This window comes from Rhyacophila brunnea, unplaced genomic scaffold (assembly GCF_057557595.1).
Source record: "Rhyacophila brunnea isolate RB1 unplaced genomic scaffold, BYU_Rbru_1.0 scaffold_5, whole genome shotgun sequence".
Lineage (NCBI taxonomy): Eukaryota > Metazoa > Arthropoda > Insecta > Trichoptera > Rhyacophilidae > Rhyacophila > Rhyacophila brunnea.
In genome coordinates, this window is record NW_028233170.1 from 26978401 (window position 1) to 27000698 (window position 22298).

At 36.9% G+C, this 22298-nt stretch overlaps 2 protein-coding genes across 3 annotated transcripts in view; both read left to right on the plus strand.

Moving 5' to 3' along the window:
* The first annotated feature begins 325 nt into the window (after positions 1–325).
* Positions 326–8400, plus strand: LOC147066230 (putative ATP-dependent RNA helicase DDX17). Of its 2 annotated transcripts, XM_085955268.1 has the most exons (7): positions 326–540; positions 1146–2267; positions 2880–2941; positions 3248–3307; positions 6391–6624; positions 7217–7423; positions 8249–8400. In XM_085955268.1, the coding sequence occupies exons 1-7, from the start codon at positions 527–529 to the stop codon at positions 8293–8295; spliced, it is 1746 nt and encodes a 581-aa protein (XP_085811394.1). In that variant the 5' UTR covers positions 326–526; the 3' UTR covers positions 8296–8400. The 2 variants fall into 2 exon arrangements, with proteins under 2 accessions (XP_085811394.1, XP_085811393.1); XM_085955267.1 differs by having other exon boundaries at positions 7217–8394.
* Positions 8401–20361: 11961 nt separating this feature from the next.
* Rab3GAP1 (RAB3 GTPase activating protein subunit 1) overlaps positions 20362–22298 on the plus strand; it is a 91734-nt gene continuing 89797 nt past the window's right edge. The window contains exons 1-2 of the mRNA XM_085955892.1: positions 20362–20477; positions 20574–21827. Of these exons, the coding sequence (XP_085812018.1) occupies positions 20598–21827 (1230 nt within the window). The 5' untranslated portion in view covers positions 20362–20477; positions 20574–20597. The remainder of the gene's footprint in view (positions 20478–20573; positions 21828–22298) is intronic.

A 22298-nucleotide genomic window follows, 5' to 3' on the forward strand; every position in this document is an offset into this window, starting at 1 on the left:
TGTATTCGTAAGTAGGTACATTGTTGACTATTTAAAAAGGTGTCTATATTATTTAATGAAATACAGTGGGAGGAGGCGCCTAGATTAGATTTTTTAAAAGGGAGGCGTAGTAACATTAAGTTTGGAAACCGATGACTTAACATTTGAATTTTGTCTAAAAAAAACAAGACGTTAATTAAACCACGTTTAATTTTTTTTAAATGCAGAAAATTATTGGTCATTCAACGCGTACTATATTTTTTGCCGAAATACTATAATTTTGAAGTCACTGTACTATAATTCCACTTTCAAAATATGGCAACACTGGGGCACGCTGGTCGCTGACGCTTCGCGGTTGCGCGCTGCCCATGGATAAGCGCTGCCCGACTGAATTTTGCATCGCGAAATTGCCGAAGTCAAATCGATTTATCGTAGACACATTAAAAAAGATGTGCATCGTGATTTGAGTTAACATTTAGGCTTGATTCGTCAATATCTATAAATTTGAATAAAACATTGTATAGTTAGCCTTTGTAATAATACCGACATGGGTCGAGGGAGGTGAGACTGTTTTTGTATTATATTTTATTTATTTATGATTAGTAAGCAACGTATTGTATCGGAGGTATTTATATACATTTGATGGTTTGTTATTATTTTCATTTCTATGCGATAGTCTTCGTATCAATTAATGAAAATATACATTGTATTTGACATTTATGTAAGTACCTACTATACCAAATGTCAATTTTGGATATACAAAATGGCGCGGTACAGTAGGTATGCAGTTATTTTTATAATGGGGGTAATATTCTAATCCTGTTGACAAGAGTATTTCAATGGTAATTCGAATTTTATAACACAACATGGTTTTCAGGTTTGTCGTTCATTCGATTGTCAGGATTTTCACATTTAAGTATGTTTGATGATATTCTTCATTTTTGAAAGAACTGGGTGGGCGGGTTTGGGAAATATTTTCGGCGTCAAAGCATTTATCTAATGTAATGAAGGCATTATCATCTCCTTTCTGCAAATTTATAAAACGTCAATTATCATTGTCGTGAATAATTGAGTTTTTACTCTCAATTTATTCTATTTCTTTTCTTTTATTTATACCGGTGATCGAATATTTTTTTACTGTACGATCTATTGACGGCGTTTCGCAGAGACAGAGACAGGGATAGAGGCAGGAGCCGCAGCAGGAGCAGAAGCGGGCGTCGCAGCAGGGATCGTGGTCGCTTCGGCGGTGGTGGCGGCGGCGGCGGCGGAGGAGGGGGAGGGGGCAGGGGAAGATCGAGCAATGCGGGAGCCAAGCTAAGGAAACCCAAATGGGACCTGAGCCGCCTGGAATCATTCAAGAAAGAATTCTACATCCCCCATCGGAACGTCACGGCCAGGTCGACCTCAGAAGTGGAAGCGTGGAGGAGCCAAAATGACATCACGCTCAAGGGAAAAGATGTCCCTGCCCCGGTTTTCGACTTTGAAGAGGCCGGATTCCCGGACTACGTGATGGACGAAATAGAGAAGATGGGGTTTAAGGCGCCCACCCCTATCCAGGGGCAAGGGTGGCCCATCGCGCTCAGCGGCAACGACATGGTGGGCATCGCGTCCACCGGCTCAGGTAAGACGCTCTCCTATATTCTGCCTGCCATCGTCCACATCAACCACCAGCACCGTTTGCAAAGGGGCGATGGCCCTATTGCCCTCGTGCTCGCGCCCACCCGCGAGCTCGCCCAGCAGATCCAGGAGGTGGCTGACAAGTTCGGGAACACCTCCAAAATTCGGAACACATGTATATTCGGGGGCGCCCCCAAGGGGCCGCAGGGCCAGGATTTGTCGGCGGGTGTAGAGATAGTCATAGCCACCCCGGGCCGCCTGTTGGACTTCCTCGAGAGCAACCGTACCAACTTGAAGAGGTGCACCTACCTGGTCCTGGACGAGGCCGACCGGATGCTGGATATGGGCTTCGAGCCGCAGATCCGAAAGATCATCGAGCAAATCCGGCCCGACCGACAGACTCTCATGTGGTCGGCGACATGGCCTCGCGAGGTGATGAACCTGGCCTCAGAATTTCTTAAGGAGTACCAGCAGATCAACGTAGGTTCGTTGCAGCTGGCCGCCAACCATAACATCCTGCAGATCATTGACGTCTGCCAGGAGTATGAGAAGGAAACCAAGCTTAGCACTCTGCTCAAGGAGATCATGGCTGAGAAGGAGAACAAAACCATAATTTTCATTGAAACTAAGAGAAGAGTGGACGACATAACTAGAAAGATGAAAAGAGACGGGTGAGTTATTGACTTTTTAAAATTATCTAACTTATTAAATTTTTCAATTGCTCTTTATAATCTATCAGGCTTTGGCCACATGTCAGGTGCTTCGCTAGTCCTGAGCTAGGTGCTACGCTCGTCTACTAAAAATACTACTGCCACATTGCACGCTACGTGCTTTGGTACAAATTCTATTATAACCATATCTACTAGTATAACAAAACATCATGTTTGTAATGCCACAACAATTTTCATGCTTTAATATATAGAACGTATTCCTTCCTAGCTTCTATCATTCAGAGGAACCCTTGAAATAATTTGAATATCTTATATAATATAAGAACCCAGCCTACTCGACTGGCACAAATTAGGTTCGAAAGGGGTAAAAAAAGACCACAATTTTCACTTCACGTCTGGTTTACTGGCCAATTATTTTATAATTCATTAATAATAATTAGCTGTCGAAAAATTTGATTTCAATTAATTTCGGGCATGTTTAAATGCTCATTGCAATATAGACTTAATTCGTTCTGGCATGTTCTGGAATGAAGTGAACTAATCACTGCTTTATAGCATTATTTTCTAATCAAGGTTTCTAGTGGTATTAATAGTGGCGTGATTTTATTTCAGGTGGCCGACTGTCTGTATTCATGGGGACAAATCTCAAAATGAACGTGATTGGGTGTTACAAGGTAACTTAACATTATATTTTTCCTGTTGTCATTAATTACTTCATGAATATTTCAACTGAGTCGTGAAATAGTTAAAGTAAATATTTCTTCTTTTATATATATGAGTACATACAACCATTTTTGTTCTATCCCGTATTCTCAAAAATAGTGTTTAATTTACTGAAAGATGATCAGAGAAAGCTTTCACATAATATATTGATAAGAGCACATTTTCTAATAAATATTTAAGTAAAGCTCACAAAATTGATCAATTTATAGTACCCACCTATGCATATTTTTGTTATTATGGTTTTCATTCTATTTCAGATTTTCGATCCGGTAAAGCACCAATATTAGTAGCCACCGATGTCGCCGCTCGGGGTCTGGGTGAGTGATGAACAGTTTTGACAGGATAAAAGAATTGTATTCGTTCATTGTGAACTTATGACCCTTTTTAATTTTTGTTTTTCCAATGATTCAATTGTCTCATTCCGATGTGATATTCCTTAAATTGTATGGTATAACGAATTCACAGAAGCAAAGTTAAGTGTGCGATTCCTGAGGCTGAGAAGTTTTACTCCGTCATAATGATCGTTTATCCCTATCGTCTCCCTCAGGTGACGGTTCCACAGATTCATCTTTTTTCGATGTATACTGTGATCACATTTAAGGTGTTTTTAACATTGATGACATTGATGACATTGATGACATGGCCGAATCGCACATTTAAATTTCTCCCTATTAAATTGAGTAATAAAAAATAAAAAAATATTTCTGACTTTAACCGAATGTATATGGAGTCACCCTCTTTAACAAATTTTCATTTAACAATTTACTGTAATGCCGATATAAATAATGCATATAAAATGGCTTTAAAATATATAATGGTTGCCAGATCTTTGGCGCGTCCGGCAGGCGGGAGGCGCGCACTGAAGACGGGCGCGAACTCACGCTGGTGATTTCTTTTGCAGAGGCACAAAGCGCATAGTAAAGGTTGTGCCTCTGGAATGCGACCATGGCCAACGGCCTCTAAGGGAGGTCTCGGGTCCGGAGGCGGCGTCTCGGTGTCGGGGCGAGGCGCCTCTGACCTCGAGCACGACCTCCAGCGCAGGGCGGAGTGCGCTAAAGCAGCGCAGGCGCATGCGGCGCTCGGCCGGCACTGGGGCAAACGGGCGTTCGGCGGTCTCCTTCGCTGCCCTTGCCCGCTCGCCGCTTGCCACCCGCCGCTCGCCCCCCGCCCTGCCCCTGCCGCCCTCGAGTGGCCTCCGTAGCTCTTGTCGCCACAGTAAGACCTGACATTTCGACTATTTACTGACAATAAACCTAACTGCAGGAATTAGCCTTTCGAACCGTGCCGACGTGATCTATGGAGTCTATAAAAATGAAACAGTGGACTTCTGCTAATTTTTAAAATCACTCTAGCATGAAATTATTCTATGACACATGAACAATCGTCAAGAAAAGACCCGAATTTATTTGCATTCGCTTTAAATGTTTTTCAAGTTTAGTACTTTCATGCTGAAAATGGATGATATATTTTATGGTGATAATTCTTATGAATATTTTGAAACCGATTATTGGACTTTTTTTGGCTTAAAACTTGATTTAATTTATTATTATTATTGACATATAAACATTATCGCCCCATTTCTATCTTGTCGTAAGGGTCAGATCTACTTTTATTTAGTACCTCGCGCTCAATATTCGAATCTTATCATATGACTAATGTCTTTTGGATGTAGGTTGCCCTAAATTGTTTTTTTGGCAAGAAAATTTCACTAACAATATGTATTTTCTGTAAAATCCCTGGCAATCAGCTGCAGCATCCTCAACTGAGGGATTCTGCAAACAATGGTTTAAAATACAAATAATGTATCGGATATCTTATTGTATTTAGTGAAAATAATTTTTGAGAATGAGATTATTTTTAGCTTTATTTAATTGATATTGGATTGGATACTTATGTGCAATTTTGAAACTTGATTTAGGATAAGATTGAACTTGGGCGGCTAATTGTTGAAGATCACATTGTTTTATTAAAAAATTGAGGTCATGAAGATTTGAATACACATTATGTATGTATTACTATTCTTGTATGACAAAACACATCTATACAGTACAGCGTGAGAATGGTTTACATTGATAATCGACTTGTTTGTTTTTGTAAGAATATATTTTTGCATTTATAAAAGCATTTAGCAAATATCAACAATATGCCACACTCCATACTTCTAATATGTTAATATACTCCCCCTTATGTGTGGCTTTCGTCAAATCAATCGTTAAATCAACCATTTTTCAATCTGGAGCAATTATTTATGGAAATCTATAACATGTGTTTTTGCTTTTTATAGTTACATACATGGGTTATTAATAATTGCAACATTATTTATAATACAATGATAAACTTTTGTTAGTTTTAGTCTTATTTTCCATAATCTTTGTCTTATCTGTTTTTAGCAATGTGAACTAACACAATATATTTTTATTGGTGGTGTCGGGAGTACGGGATACTCACATGTAATATTAAACTGCCATGTTTGCCACGCCACTATCAGAAGCACATTTTATACTAAGAATTAAGTTTCTTCATGTTAAATTCCTTCTCAGAATGAGGATAATACGACATTGATAATCAAAATTAAGCGTTTCTTCATTCATTTTTATTTGCATACTACATATTTTCATTATATTTTAAAATCAAGGGAAAGACTAATTAAAATAGCCAATTACCGAAAAAAACTTTCGGTTGATGATTCATATTACGCACAGCTTTTATTGTTTATTATAGATTAATAATGAGAATGAAACTAATAACAGCTCATTAAGTATGTTTTTCCTCGTTTTTATTGTCTAATTTTTCATATATGGCTTAGTATGAATACTACTTACTATTGATAGTCCTATTGAGGACTATATATGATCTTATTAGGATCGGACATGGTCGGAAAATTGATAGTTGTGCAAAAAATTGTTTTAGGTTTAAAACTGCATTATAGAGCTGATATTCGTTTGATCTATCATATTTAAAAGAGATCCTTATAAGATAATGTCAATCGATACCCTGCTTTTTGATACTCCCTTGGGTTGTGGTAACAGTGTAAAATTACTTCAAAATTTTGAGTGCTGTGCATTCTGTCTGCTTTATTAATCATAAAATAATTTGAATTTCTTAAAAAAATATTAATTTAGCAAAAATGCAATGGTTTACCTTTTTAGATTGGGGAAAAGAGTATTATTTATCATGCTGCTTGAATTTTTAAAGTCAAGTGCAAGAATAAATATTAGCCATGTAGAATTGTAATATCTAAATTATATCAAATTCAATATTCTAATTTAAAAACTGAATTCATCTTGCGTTGCTTAATCTAAATACTAGCGAGAAAAAATTATCTACGCATTCAATGAGACATTCTCTAGAAATAGTCCTAGGTACTCCAGCATGGCTGACTTGATGTGATTATTTTCAGATGTGGATGACGTGAAATTCGTAATAAACTTTGACTACCCGAGCAACTCTGAAGATTATGTCCATCGCATCGGTCGAACCGGGCGGCGAGACAAAACCGGAACGGCATACACATTCTTCACGCCGGCCAATGCAGCCAAGGCTGCAGATCTTGTGGCCGTTCTCAGGGAGGCCAAGCAGGTGGTCAATCCCAAGTTGCAAGACCTGTCTGAGAGGGGAAGCGGCGGGTGTAGACGTGAGTCTTTTTTTACTATTCCATTGCATTTTTAATCTAAATGTCCTGGGAACATCTTGGATTACTAATGTTGTCACGCCATAATGTATACAATAAATGAATTGAATTTATTAGTATTGTATTCCTGCAATAATTAATATTACACCACTTAAGGCTATACTTTAGTTGAGGAAAGATCGTGGCTAGGCGGTGCGCGGATTGTGCAAATGACGCGTGCCGAACGAAATATAATTTGTCATAAAAATTCAACATGTGTCCATTTAATGTTATGTTTATTGGTATATTACTAATAATAATAGTATATTCATTGACATGTTTTCTTTTTCATGTACATACGTAAAGTTTTTTAGTCATCTTTACATGATTTAAGAATATATTCATCCGACGCCATGACAAAACAAATTGACGTGCGCACACCTCGACTCTCGGTCTCCGATTGGCGAGTCCAGGCGACGAGTGCGAAATTTCGTTGCACCTACTGTTGAAAATTATTTGCTGTTTCACTGAAGTACGCTCTTAATAATTTGAGTAAGCCTAGCTAATGTTATTTGAGGTTTTGGTACATACTACATGGTTTATTTTATGTTCATAGGCGGACGAGGGAGAGGTGGTGGAGGAGGACACCGCCGCCCTCAAAGGTCGAGGACGCGATCGCGCAGCCGGAGCCGAAGAAGGTCGCCGGTCCGTAGGCGCTCGCCACGATCCCCTCGATCTCCCCGCCGTTCCCGCTCGCCCAGACGACGTCGACGCTCTTCCACTCGCAGTTCTTCCGGCTCCCGCCCGCCCAGAGAACGAACAGGCAAGTCCGAAGATGCCGCTCCGCGCCACTGCGACGCCCTACTGCCGACACCCGGACGGCTTCGTCGGCCCGCCGACGCTCCTCGGAGGCCGCCTTCCGGCCCCCCACCCGAACCCGATTTCCGCCGCCTCCCAGAGGAGGCCCCGCGGCCGCCACCCGTTCCATGCGAACCCCCCCGCCAGCCGGAGCCCTCTCGTCCGATTGCCCCGCCTGAGCCTCCTCCTCCTGCCGATTTTCGTCATCCGAGACCCCCTCCTGAAATGCGGCGTCCCGATCGAGAGGATCCCTATCGCCGACGGGACGTCCGCGCTCCTCCTGCTCCCCCCGAGCCTCCGTCCCGACCGCCGCCTGATGATATTCGTAATGCACCTCCCCCGGTGACAAAAATTCACGATTTCCCGCCAATGGGAGCAATCCCTGGGTCTGCCGGTGGCTTCATTCACCGGAATGGCTATTTCCCAGATGGAAACGATCCACCTCCTTACTACCCCTCTGCCGTTGACTTTCCCATGCCGAATCCAAACGTAGCCCCTCCCAACTTCGCCTTTCCCCCCTTTCCAGGATTCCCGTCGTCGGTGAACGGGCACGGGCGGGGTCCGGCGGCGAGCTGGGCCGCTCCCCCGCCGCCTCCGCCTCCGCCCCCCCAGACCTTTGTGCGGACTGAGGGGGAACGCGGTCGCCGCTAGGCTGCCTCTCAGGTCTGTCTGTCGCATCGGTTTCTTTTATCCGCGCGACGCTCGCCTCCCGCCGGATCCGCAAGGGGCCGGAGACGGGGTTGTTTCTTTCATGGAATGAAATTAATCCCGGAACGCTTTATTGTTGCAGGGAACGGATACGTTATTGGAAATTCCTATTGGAGTTCTAGGAGATGATATGTGCAGAAACCCATTTTTAATTTTGATAACATAACTAGGGAGCTATGCGTTGCGTGTAATGACTCTTTTTGAATAAAGTTATATTATTATATTGATAAGGATATTTGTGAGTTTTATTTTCATTCCTCTGCAGCCTTCCTTACAACTTGGATGTTTTTGAAATTCAAGTAAGTTATGTATTTTTTCTTTTATGGATATATTAAAAAAAAGAAGTATATATAAAAAAGCATTTTAAGTGGTATTCCTTTCGCACTTAAAATCTTAAAAAATATATTGTTCGTCAAGAATTGTTAATTGATTTTTGCGCATTCTGAAAATTATAGAATTTTTTTTAATTAGACAATTTTAATATTTTGTATGTATGTTAAAATTGTCTTGAATGCCCCTGATAGAGTTACATGCTAATACAGTGTCATTGGCGTACTATATTCTGTGGGTTCGGAGTGGGGATGATTGCTATATCTCATTCAATCAGTGTTTTTCCTTAGTATGAAGTCAAGGATGATGAAGAAAAGGGAGTAGGAAAGCATATCTGTCTTAATTTTTAACCCTAAATCACTGAACTTTACTTTTAAAGGGGGCAGGCGACTTTGCACTAAAATAATCATTTGTTGTCAAGAATATTGATGATACTTGCTACAAATTCACCAGTATAAGTTGTCAGCTGAGTGAGGGCGCCACATGCTAACATTTGACATCATTCAATACTTTCTGAAATTTGAACACCCGACTATGGAGCCCATATACGGAAAACAAGTGTTATTACGCTGTTTTTTGGTAAATCAGTTTAAATTACGCGGCATACACTCACCAAATATTACTTTGATATTCTAACAATAGGTGGCAATAGACTCCCCAAACTGACCGCTCGGGAAACGCTGTTTATCCGTACACCATAATATCTATGCCGTACATGACAGTGAGTAAGTACACACAATTCGTGCTTGCAGACGGTAGCGTTATTGTGATAAATTTGTTTTTACTATTCAAAGTATAAAATCTGAATTTAATTCAAAAAAGGCGTGTCATTAATGAAACTAATTATTACGTCAAAAAGGAATAGCGGTCAAAGTTATGAAACTTAACTCAGCCTACCAAACAAGAATTTCTCGTGTGGCATTTTTTTGTCTTGTACCAAGCATGAGAAATTCTCGTGCCTGAGAGGCACCTTTTCGTTAATTTTTTGGGACGTCCATTCATAGGCATCTATCAAAATAATAATGAATTAACCCTTCATGGACTGATAGTACTTATAAGTACCGGCATCTTAATAAGCATATAGTATTCTTATTTGTAACAGAAAATATTTTTTTTCTCAACTTTACAATAAAGAACAATTTTTTCAATCATAAACTAATATTATTTTGTAGACTGGGATTGATTTCGCAAAAATCATCTGTCAAAAGGAAGATGGCGGTGTTTTTCGACTGTTGAAATAAATTGTCATTCTAATTTTGTGTTCTTGTTTTATCATATCTTATGTACTTTTTTTTGTATTTTATTATTGAAAATATATCTAGTAATGTATTTTAATGTAATTTATAAATTCAGCATGACATAAAAATAGCGAACCAAAATATTTGTGGTACTTTAAAGTACCGTTAGGCATTTGCGACCATTACTTTTTTCAAACCTAATTTTACAAATACTAATTATTCGATTTCATAAACGATAGTTTATGCTCAATAGCTCTATTATTTTTATGATTCTTGAAATTATAATAGGCCATCCTTTCTTTATATATGTTCCAAAAATCAATTGATTTCAAGTTATATATTTTCAGTTACTGATATTTGATTATTGGAAGTCATTTTACTGTTTATACAAAAATAAACTTGGATTGAATAACCAATTTGTGTTTCGGAAAGTCGGACAACAATGGGTTAAAGGAAAGATCGACACTCCCTGCGTATAATCACGTATATGGCACTTATGTGATTATACGTCTTTTGTATTTTCGTTGTCTACGCACTCAGTTCTATAGGTAGGCATAAAAACATTGGGAAGAGTACTTACTTCACCATTTTTATGTAAAGTATAAACACGCAACTACCTGCGGTCTCCGTCGAATATATGGAGAACTCCCTGTTACCGGTGTATAGGCGGGAAACGTGCGAGAAATTTACGTGTCGCATGTTTTGGATAGTCCTTCGAAGGTTTTTTAACATTTGGCAATATCGATCGGCGTTGTTGGTTCTCCCTTGAGGCAAAAAATCGACAAAAATAACGCCTTTTTGATCCCTAAGCACGGTTGCCATGATTTTCCGGCTTGAGATTATCTGACCTTCCTCTCCCCTCATCATGAACACTCGTTCTATCACTCGAAAACTCAGCACACCACTTCCTGACATTCCACTGGTTCATCACATTACCATTTGGAAATGAGACGATGATGGATTTCAATAGGATAGATTCCCTCCGGGTTGAGAAACAGAATGATTGAACGCACCTTGCAGGTGGCGCGATTCGACAGCGGAGCGTCCATCTCAAACGGACGCAAAGGTCATACTGAACTACTGAAGCAGCTACCGAGCCGGCTCACCACTCGTTCTGGAGACTGAAGTCAACGCTACACGCCAGTGCTGCCATCTTTTGAGAAAGAACATCCTCGTCGCCAAAAATGAATAAAGGCCTTTAATTCTGGGACAACTTCGTATATCAATGGAGCATGGAAGCATTTATGAATGAATATTAATTAATACTAGCTGAGCCAGTCTGTCTCGCTAAGTCTTGCAGACAGCTTGGCATCCTAATGACATGGTGTTGGATTTTAATACAATTATTGTGAAGAATGCATAGACGACTCCATAGTTTTCCCTTGTCACTGCCAATACAAATTTGAGGTCATCTGCGTAGTTTAGTATGGAGTCTGGCCTTCAGAATGTTGCCTGATACCACCTCAGGCTGCTAGGTCTAGCAAAATAGCTGGCAATCACCGATTGCTACCACTAACATTTTGATACAATATAGGTATATGAATGTTTTGTTAAATCACGTGCATTTAAATATGATAAATTATACATCTGAACCGTTCGAATACAAAGGAATATGTGATTATCATGAAAATAGCGATCTAATATAACTTGAATATTAATCTCCCACGGGGCCCATTTAGAATAGAAGAAGGTACATAAGCAATGTAATAAAATAAATTTTAACATTATTTTGTTTCAATGTCGGTGCGGGACATAACAAATGTTGATAAATAATGAAGCAATGTATACATATGAGAGGAATAAACCAATTCTGATTAGAATAGGAATTTATAAGACCCAAAGGTGTGGAATCAGCTTAGAGAGGCTTTCATCCAGCAATGGATTAATCCAGATGATGATAATGACGATATTATGAATGGGTAAATATAATATCAGCAATTTTGATAAATATAGGAATTCATATGATCGACAGAAATACAAATAACTTAGAGAGGCCTTCATCCACCAGTGAATTGATTCAGGCTCATGATGATAATGGCATTATAAATAGATATAATTTAATATCACCGATTTTGATAAATACAGCAATTCAAATGACAGAAAGGAGTAGAAACAGGCTAAAGAGGCCTTTATCCAGTAGTGGATGGGTTCAGGTCGATGATGATAAGGACGATAGAAATAGGTATAATATCACAAAATCGTTAAACCGATAGTAGAATCAGGTTGCGGAACTCTTCATCCAGCAGTGGATTGATCGTGGTTGATGATGATGACAATATGAATATGTAGATAAATATAATATCACCGATTTTGATAAATACAGCACTTCAAATGACAGAAAGGAGTATAATCAGGCTATGGGAGGCCTTTATCCAGCAGTGGATTGGTTCAGGTCGATGATGATAAAGACGATAGAAATAGGTATACTATCACAAATTCGTTAAACCGATAGTAGTAGAATCAGGTTGCGGAACTCTTCATCCAGCAGTGGATTGATCGTGGTTGATGATGATGACAATATTAATATGTAGATAAATATAATATCACCGATTGTGATAAATACAGCAATTCATATGACAGAAAGGAGTAGAATTTGGCATGGGAGCTCTTTATCCAGTAGTGGATTGGTTCAGGTCGATGATGATAAAGACGATAGAAATAGGTATACTATTACAAATTCGTTAAACCGATAGTAGTGGAATAGAGGTTGCGGAACCCTTCATCCAGCAGTGGATTGATCCTGGTTGATGATGATGATGACGATATGAATATGTAGATAAATATTATATCACCGATTTTGATAAATACAGCACTTCAAATGACAGAAAGGAGTATAATCAGGCTATGGGAGGCCTTTATCCAGCAGTGGATTGGTTCAGGTTGATCAGGATTGATCCTAGTTGATGATGATGATGACGATATGAATATGTAGATATGATAAATATAATATCACCGATTTTGATAAATGCAGCAATTCATATGACCGACAGGGATACAATCAGCTTAGAGAAGCCTTCATCCAGCAGTGGATTGATACTGGGTGATGACGATAATGACGATACTGATGATATAAATCGGTAGGTATATAAAAACACGATTTTTAAAAAATATAGCAATTTCTATGACCAAGAATAGTAGAATCAAGTTGGGATAACCTTCATCCAACAGTGGATTAATCCAGACGATGATGATAATGACGATATAAATAGTGGATGATTATCATAAATTTTGATAAATATAATATATTGATTCAAAAAAATAGTATTTATAGCCATACTTAAAAAAAGAACACTATGTGTGTATACATTAATTATGATGACGTGCATTTATTTTGAGGTTATGGGTACCTATTTAATTTTTGAGACGATGTTATGAATTAATTCGCATTTAACATCTCTCGGGAACATGATTAAATCAAATAAAGTATATGTATCAGTCGATCCGATGTTTGTCAAAAATGAATTTTAATTTTAAATTCTATTTATATCCAGGCTTTAAATAATTTTCATTGGTTCAAAAAAAAAATAGTATTGATAGCCATACTTACAAAAAAAAAAAACCTGTGTGTATACATTTTATGATGACATGACATTTATTTTGAGGTTATGGGTACCTATTTAATTTTTGAGGCGATGTTATGAATTAATTCGCATATAATATCTCACGGGAACATGATTAAATTAAATAAAGTATGTGTATCAGTTGATCCGATTAGGAATAGTCTGTAAAAATGCATTTTAATATAAATATCGCACTCAAAAGTATATTAGTACTACATTGTGGCAAACATGTAAACGTGACAGCCATAAAAAAGTATTTAAAAATAATCAAATTTGGAATAGCAGTGGCGGACGCTGTTGTCAAAAGATAATTTACGTAGTGAATTGTACCAAGATTATGGTTTTTTTCAACGGAAAAAGTGCGCCAATGCCTACATTACGATATTTGAATAAAAATAATCGATTCCATTTGTCAATAAAGGATTTGAAGGTCTTAAGCGACGAAGACGTCATTATGCTGTGCGTTAAAAGAAATATGGCGAATCGTATACGGTATATGAGAAAATATCGGATATAAGCGTCACGTTTCTGGATAATCATCGGATTTTTCTCAAATTTGGTCAATTCAATCGGTAGATAATACGGTAGCGCCCATGTAAAAATAACAATAAAATGTCGCTTAAATGAGCCGTTGGTGCGTTTTCCAAAATCTCTTAGGATACTATATTATATTACTCTAGCTGAGCCAGCTGGAGGTCGCCACTCTGTCTCGCTAGGTCTTGCAGACGGCTTGGCGTTGTTGGATTTTAATATAATTGTGAAGTATGCATAGAGTTTTCCCTTCGGAATTGATTTTCATTCTCCTAAAGACAGTTTGACATTTTGCTGATTTGTCAGTTTTACGATTTTCAAGTCGTCACTGTCAATATAAATTTGGGGTCATATGCGTAGTCTATTCTGGAGTCTGGCCTTCACAATATCGTCCACCTCAGGCTGATAGGCCAAATAGAACAGCTTGCAATCGCCGATTGCGACCACTGACATTTTAATAGAATAAAATATGTGTAGTTATATAAATGTTTCGTTAAAACATGTGCATTTAAATATGATAAATAATTAGACATCTCATAAATTCGAATATAAAGCAATGTATGTGATTATTATAAATGGCGATCCAATATAACATGAATATTAATCTGCCACGGGACCCATTTAGATAATAAAAGGTTAGCAGTATATAAATAATAAATGCTTGCAGCCGTTGAATAATATTTAAAAAAATCAAATTTTGAATTAAAATTTAACCTTAAATAACATAGTCTTCCGGTGCGGGACATTCATATCGAAACATCTACATATTGATGACGATATGAATATGTAGATAAATAACATTAGCATTTTTAATAAATATAGAAATTTAATGCTGTCAAGAATCAGATTGCGGAACCCTTCATCCAGCAGTCGATTGATCCTGGTTGATGATGATGATGATGATGACGATATGAATATGTAGATAAATATAATATCACCGATTGTGATAAATACAGCAATTCAAATGACAGAAAGGAGTAGAATCAGGCTAGGGAGGCCTTTATCCAGCAGTGGATTGGTTCAGGTCGATGATGAAGAGAATGATAGAAATAGGTATAATATCACAAATTTGTTTAACCGCTAGTAGTAGAATCAGGTTGTGGAACCCTTCATCCTGCAGTGGATTGATCCTGGTTGATGATGATGACTATATGAATATGTAAATAAATATACTATCACAGATTTTGATAAATACAGCAATTCAAATGACAGAAAGAAATAGAATCAAGCTAGGGAGGCCTTTATCCAGCAGTGGAATTGTTCAGGTCGATGATGATGAGGATAATAGAAATAGGTATAATATCACAAATTTGTTTGACCGCTAGTAGTAGAATCAGGTTGTGAAACCCTTCATCCAGCAGTGGATTGATCCTGGTTGATGATAATGACTATATACATAATATGTATATATTATGTAGATAAATATAATATCACAGATTTTTAATAATACAGCAATTCAAATGGCAGAAAGGAATAGAATCAGGCTAGGGAGGTCTTTGTCCAGCAGCGGATTGGTTCAGGTCTATAATGATGAGGATGATAGAAATAGGTATAATATCACAAATTCGTTCAACCGATAGTAGTAGGATCACGTTGCGGAACCCTTCATCCAGCAGTGAATTGATGATGATGATGACGATATGAATATATGTAGATAAATAACATTGGCATTTTTAATAAATATAGAAATTCAATACTATCAAGAATACAATCAATGTAGAGAGGCCTTCATCCGGCAGTGGATTTATTGAGGCTCGTGATAATAATGGCATTATATATAGATAGGTAGATAATAATATAATATCACTGATTTTGATAAATATAACAATTCATGTGTAAGTAAGGAGTAGAATAAGGCTGAGGAGGCCTTCATCCAGCAGTGGATAGGTCAAGATTGATGATGATAGGGACGATAAAAATAGGTAGATATTATACAATATCACACATTTTGATGACTATAACAATTCGTATTAATTTCTTTTATTGTTTGCAATGGCAACTTTGTTAGTTTAATATGACTATATTCTGATCTATGGAAATTAGTAGCCTAGGTATTCAATAAAAAAAGATTGAGTGAACAGCCACAAAGAAGTATATAAAAAAATCAAATTTGGAATATCACGTTATCTATGAAATGGCGGACAGTGGCGGACGCCGCTGTCAGAAGATATTATACGTAGTGAATTGTACCAAGATTATGGTTTTTTCACCGGAAAAAAGTGCGCCAATGCCTACATTACGATATTTGAATAAAAATAATCGATTTCGTTTGTCAAATAAAGGATTAGTAGGTCTTAAGTGACGAAGACGTCATTCTGCGGTACGTTAAAGAAGTATGGCGAATTGTATACGCTATATGAGAAAATATCGGTTATAAACGTCACGTTTCTGGAAAATCATCGGATATTTCTCAAATGTGGTCAATTCAATCGGTAGATAATTCGGCAGTGCACATATTGAAGTGAAGATGTAAAAATAACAATAAAATGTCGCTTAAATGAGCCGTTGGTGCGTTTTCCAAAATCTCTTAGGATAATAATATATAGGAGATAGGAGACTAGCTGAGCCAGCTGGCGGTCGCCAGTCTGTATCGCTAGGTCTTGCAGACGGCTTAGCGGTGTTGGATTTTAATATAATTGTGAAGTATGCATAGATGACACCATAGGTTTCCCTTCGGGATGGGTTCTTTATTCACGTCAGACCGTTTGACATTTTGCTGATTTGTCAGTTTTACGATTTACAAATCGTCACTGCCAATATAAATTTGGGCTCATATTCGTAGTCTATTCAGGAGTCTGGCCTTCGCAATATCGTCTTAAACCACCTTGGGCTGCTATGCCTAGCAGAACAGCTGGCAATCGCCGATTGCTACCACTGATATTTTAATTTTAATACAATATTTTCATATTATGTGTAGGTATGTGCAGTGAAATATGATAAATAATTATACATCTCAATCATTCGAATATAATATATTTTATGTGATTATCATAAATAGCGATCCAATATAACGTGATATTAATCTCCTTCGTGTCCCATTGAGATAATAGAAGAAGGTTAGCAGAGTAAAAAATAAATTTAAACATTATTTTGTTTCATTGTCTATAAAAAATAAATGCTTGCAGCCATAGAGTAAAATTTAAAAAATCAAAATTTGAATAAAAAAATAACTTTAAACAATATAGTTTCCCGGTGCGGGACATTCATATCGAGACAAATGTTGATAAATAATGAAGCAATATATATTATATCTGAGAGGAATAGAACAATTCTGATAAGAATAAGAATTTAAAGACCTAAAGATGTGGAATCAGCTTAAAGAGGCCTTCATCCAGCAGTGGATTGATACAGGTTGATGACGATATAAATGGGTAGGTATATAAAATCACAAATTAAAAAAATATAGCAATTTATATGACCAGTAGAATTAGGTTGGGATAACCTTCATCCGGCAGTGGATTGATCTTGGTTGATGATGATAATGACGATATTACGAATGGGTAAATATAATTGCAACAATTTTGATAAATATAGCAATCATTTAACCGCTAGTAGTAGAATTAGGTTGCGGAACCCTGCATCCAACAGTGGATTGATCCTGGTTGATGATGATGATGATTAGGATGACGATAAGAATATGTAGATAAATAACATAAGTATTTTTAATAAATATAGAATTTCAATACTGTCAAGAATACAATCAACGTAGAGAGGCCTTCATCCAGCAGTGGATTGGTTCAGGTCGATATTGATAAGGATGATAGAAATAGGTATAATATCACAAATTCGTTTAACCGATAGTAGTAGAATCAGGTTGCGGAATCCTTCATCCAGCAGTGGATTGATCCTAGTTGATGATGATGATGATAACGATATGAGTATGTAGATAAATATAATATCACCGATTTTGATAAATACAGCAATTCAAATGACAGAAAGGAGTAGAATCAGGGTAGGGAGCCCTTCATCCAGCAGTGGATTGATCCTGGTTAATGATGATTATGATAACGATATGAATATGGATATGTAGATAAATATAATGCACCGATTTTGATAAATACAGCAATTCAAATGACAGAAAGGAGTAGAATCAGGCTAGGGAGGCCTTTATCCAGCAGTGGATTGGTTCAGGTCGATGTTGATAAGGATGATAGAAATAGGTATAATATCACAAATTCGTTTAACCGCTAGTAGTAGAATCAGGTTGCGGAACCTTTCATCCAGCAGTGGATTGATCCTAGTTGTTGATGATGATGATGATAACGATATCAATATATAGATAAATATAATATCACTGATTTTGATAAATACAGCAATTCAAATGACAGGGGCCCGATTTCCTAACTATCGTCTCGTGTGGCACCAGACGACATGACGTAATTGTGACGTCAGCCAATACATGCCGCTCGCTCGAGCGTGTATTGGCTGACGTCACAATTACGTCATGTCGTCTGGTTCCACACGAGACGATAGTTAGGAAATCGGGCTGCAGAAAGGAGTAGAATCAGGGTAGGGAGGCCTTTATCCAGCAGTGGATTGGTTCAGGTCGATGTTGATAATGATGATAGAAATAGGCATAATATCACAAATTTGTTTAATCGTTAATAGTAGAATCAGGTTGCGGAACCCTTCAATCAGGTTGATGATGATTTAAATAATATGTATATAATAACACCAATTGTTGTTGAATACCTTTTAAATATTTTTGGGTTATAATGAGCTAATTGAATGTATATAAGATTCATTGGTTCAAAAAAAATTTCATTCAACAGCCGTACAAAAAAAAATGACATCAAATTTTGAAATATTATTCCTTGGTATTCGTTAAAACGCCGATATGTCGTGCGCCCGCGTTTTAATGAAATAAACAGTTTTAATCGGAATTCGTATAAATGTTATTGTTTATTTGAATAATTATAGTTGTCTATGGGTACTTGTTATTAATTTAATGTGTGTTATTATATAGTGCTGTGCATTTTTAAATCATTATGCGACGTAAATATTATCACCTATCGTTTTTGTCGATGGTAGTTTTTAAAAGTGATTTTTTTGTGACTGTGTTAAGTTTTATAAAATTGTGCTCGCTTCGAATTATAGCCACTCGAATGCATCCGATAAGTAAATATGTGGTGAGTAAATTGAAATATTGTAGTTTAGTATACATAGCGTGATAAATACGTAATGTCAAAAGACTTGATTTCCGTCAGAGGTGTAGAAACTTAACTTAAAACAAAGAACTTAATTCATAAAAATTTAAATAAATCAGTTCTAATATGTTTATCGGTTAATCTTATTATTATTAACTTGTGAAAATTAATTGTATATATCGGTTAAAACGCATTTTCAATTTAAAGCGGCCATCTTTGGTGAGTTGGTTTGAGTGTTGCAAAAATTTTGAAAAAATGAATTCCCGACATAATCAGTTGTCAATAAAGTCACGTATCGTGCCGGAAAGCTTTAGAGAAACATCAATATTATATCGCAAGATAACTTAAACGCGGAAAACCCTTTCTTTCACACTCTAGGTCACCGTTTTAAAATTCGAACGTTTCCTTAGTGTGTTTTTTTTTTAATCCATCGGACATAACGAATAAGGTACACAATCGCTCGCCAAAACAGGCAAAGCAGTAAGATAATAATATATAGGAGATAGGAGATCATGAAAGACGATTCGTCGCTATAGTACTTGTTTTCCGAATAGACCAAATGTCGATATTTCAGGAAACGGAAAACAATGTTCATTATTCAGTTACTATGTATTTTAATATCAGTATATAATATTATAATATGTTGCCGACATAGGCATATTGCCGATGGGCGACGGGTGACCGTATTTCGTCAGTGTTTTCAGTATATTAAGATATGGTAGGTTCGTATCATTCAACCTGAATCAAACAAATCAAACTAAACTATAGACTAGTGGTCGACAACAATGGTTTGAGATTTGACGTTTGGTTCAGTGAATCATTGAAAATCAAACTGTTCTCGGACCATCAGAAATGGTTTGACATGAAACGTCAAACCATTTCGGACGGTTCATAGACTGTCAATGACGATCTGTCAAACATCAGAAAAGCGTTTCCGTGGACATTTTATCAAACGGTACCAAATAAATCCAACGGTGCGATTTGATTTGTTCAATTCAGGTTGAATGATACTAACCTGGTATTGCCGCTACAATTATTATTGGTTTGCGAATTAATTTTACCTTTTCTTTGTGCAACGGTGAAAATATTTTTCCCAATATGTTTAGTTGTCAAAATTTAGTTAGGTACCTACCTAGGTAACTTTGTTTTCCAACCAATCAACTATTTTATGTGATTTAACTTATTTCTTTGTGAAATCATTTAATATAATATATGTGATATCTAATTTCCAAATGTTAAAGTTTTCTTTCTGAATTTTGATTATGCAATGTGCAATTATTTCGAACAATTTTTATTTACTTTTGTACGTAGGTACTGTATTCCGTGTATGTTATCTATGAGCAGCTTAGAAAATATGGCAGCACTGGTTCATGTTGATATGACGTAAACATAGATGGACGTAAATATAGGTGATTTTGACGTTTGTTTTGTGAGACAATTCAAATCATTTAAAATCAAAAGTCTTGTTTCGGAGAGTTTATGATAAATTTTATCCAGAGAAAAATGTAAGTATCAATTATAATTTTCATGTTATTCTGACAAATACGTTTATTGTTATACACAAAGAATGTAATATCTTTTTAAACGAATTTTTTTTATAGGTTATAAATCGGCATACTACTAAAATGATCATGGATGAAGAAATTGAAGACACCTCTTCGTTTATATACGATTTTAGTGCTGTGAGCGAGTGGGAAAAATTTATATTCAAGATCGAAAAAGTCATAACAAAGTGGAAACAGTCAAGTAATTCATCTCAGAAACCCCTTGCCCTTGGGGCGTTTCGCAATTATAAATGGAAAGTCACCAGCGATAGGATTGAATTCGAAGATGACGAATTTACGATTAGTCGATATGAACTCGTCACAGATGTGCCAGTAGACTCTGACATATTAGATGACAGTGGAAAGTTCTGCCAAGCTCTGGTGGATTTGTCGGCTGCTCATAATGATTTCAACCACTTCGAAAAACATCAGAGCAATGTGCCTCCATTAGCGGCGTGGTTTGGTCTGAGAGATTTCGTTGTTCTGAAACCGTCTAGTGAAATATCAAGCGAGAACAAAGTTAAGACTCTATTGAGTTCAATTAATATTGCTATCGATAATTCATGTTGCGAGATTCCTCTATTTATTCAGTTCCGTGAATTTTGGCAGAATCTATACCTTGGAATTTGTGAATCGAAAGGTCTGTGTGTTAAGTTTGATACAATACATTTAAGGAAATTTCCTGCGCAATGCCACTATTTGGTTGGACTCCTGGACCTATTCAAAGTAAAAGTGGCTTCTACGGTAGCCTTAGATACGGTTCAGATATCTGCAAAATTGACTTATGCTCTCTCTGACTGGCTATCAGCATCGTGGACACAGCAACCTCCAGATTTTGATTTTCTACAAGGCGAGACTATTGGAATAAATGCTTTTTCAACTGTTCCTTTTGGAGCTGTATTAGATCCAATCGAAAGAATGACATTATTTGTTTCTTGGTTGAAATTGTCTGAAGACACAATTGTGGATTCTCAGAGCTATAGTGATTTTGATCCGTTGTTGGCTCCGTTCTGGTCTGTCATAATAGAAATGGTGGATCAACCGTCTGCTCTGCTTTTTGAGTATTACAATGATTTCATAAAGATGTCAAGCTGCTCTTCAACTTTAAAACAGTTGTTGGATGAAATATATATAATGGAGTCGAACTTAAATTATGCAGGATTACCAATGTCAAGACAAGCCTTGGAGGCAAGCTCAAAAGTAATCGGTGAAGCTTACTTGGAACAGGGTGGGGCAATATGTAAGGATTTGATGAAGTCAATTTTGAGTTTCATTTTCATGGACACGAAAACAGATGACGAACGCTTCATTGTAAGTATCCTCGTCATGTTCAGCATGTATACTACTTGTGATTTAAAATTTCTATAATTATTGCATAGTATATAAACTTGGTATTGAATAATTTCAAACAAATGATTAGGCCAAGATAAAATAATAAAGAAAAATAAATTTCACGAGACAGGGTTTTCCACCCATTTCCGTCTTCAGCCTTTTACTGTCGCGTATTTCTACTGAAATTATTTAATTCATAGATTCACCACGTCTTATAAGGGACTATTCATATATGACATGACATGCTAATGAGGGGGAGAGGGATTTGTGACTACGGGGTGGGACGTTTGCAGAAGCAAAATATGAACCCGTTTTTACAGAGAATAAAACATTCCCATGATAATATTATACTGGGATTGATCTTTTTTGATGTTTCAAAGTTTTAATGTATTTTAATAAACAGGGGTAGGGTTTAAAAAAAAGCCAAAATCATATGACAAAATTAAAAAT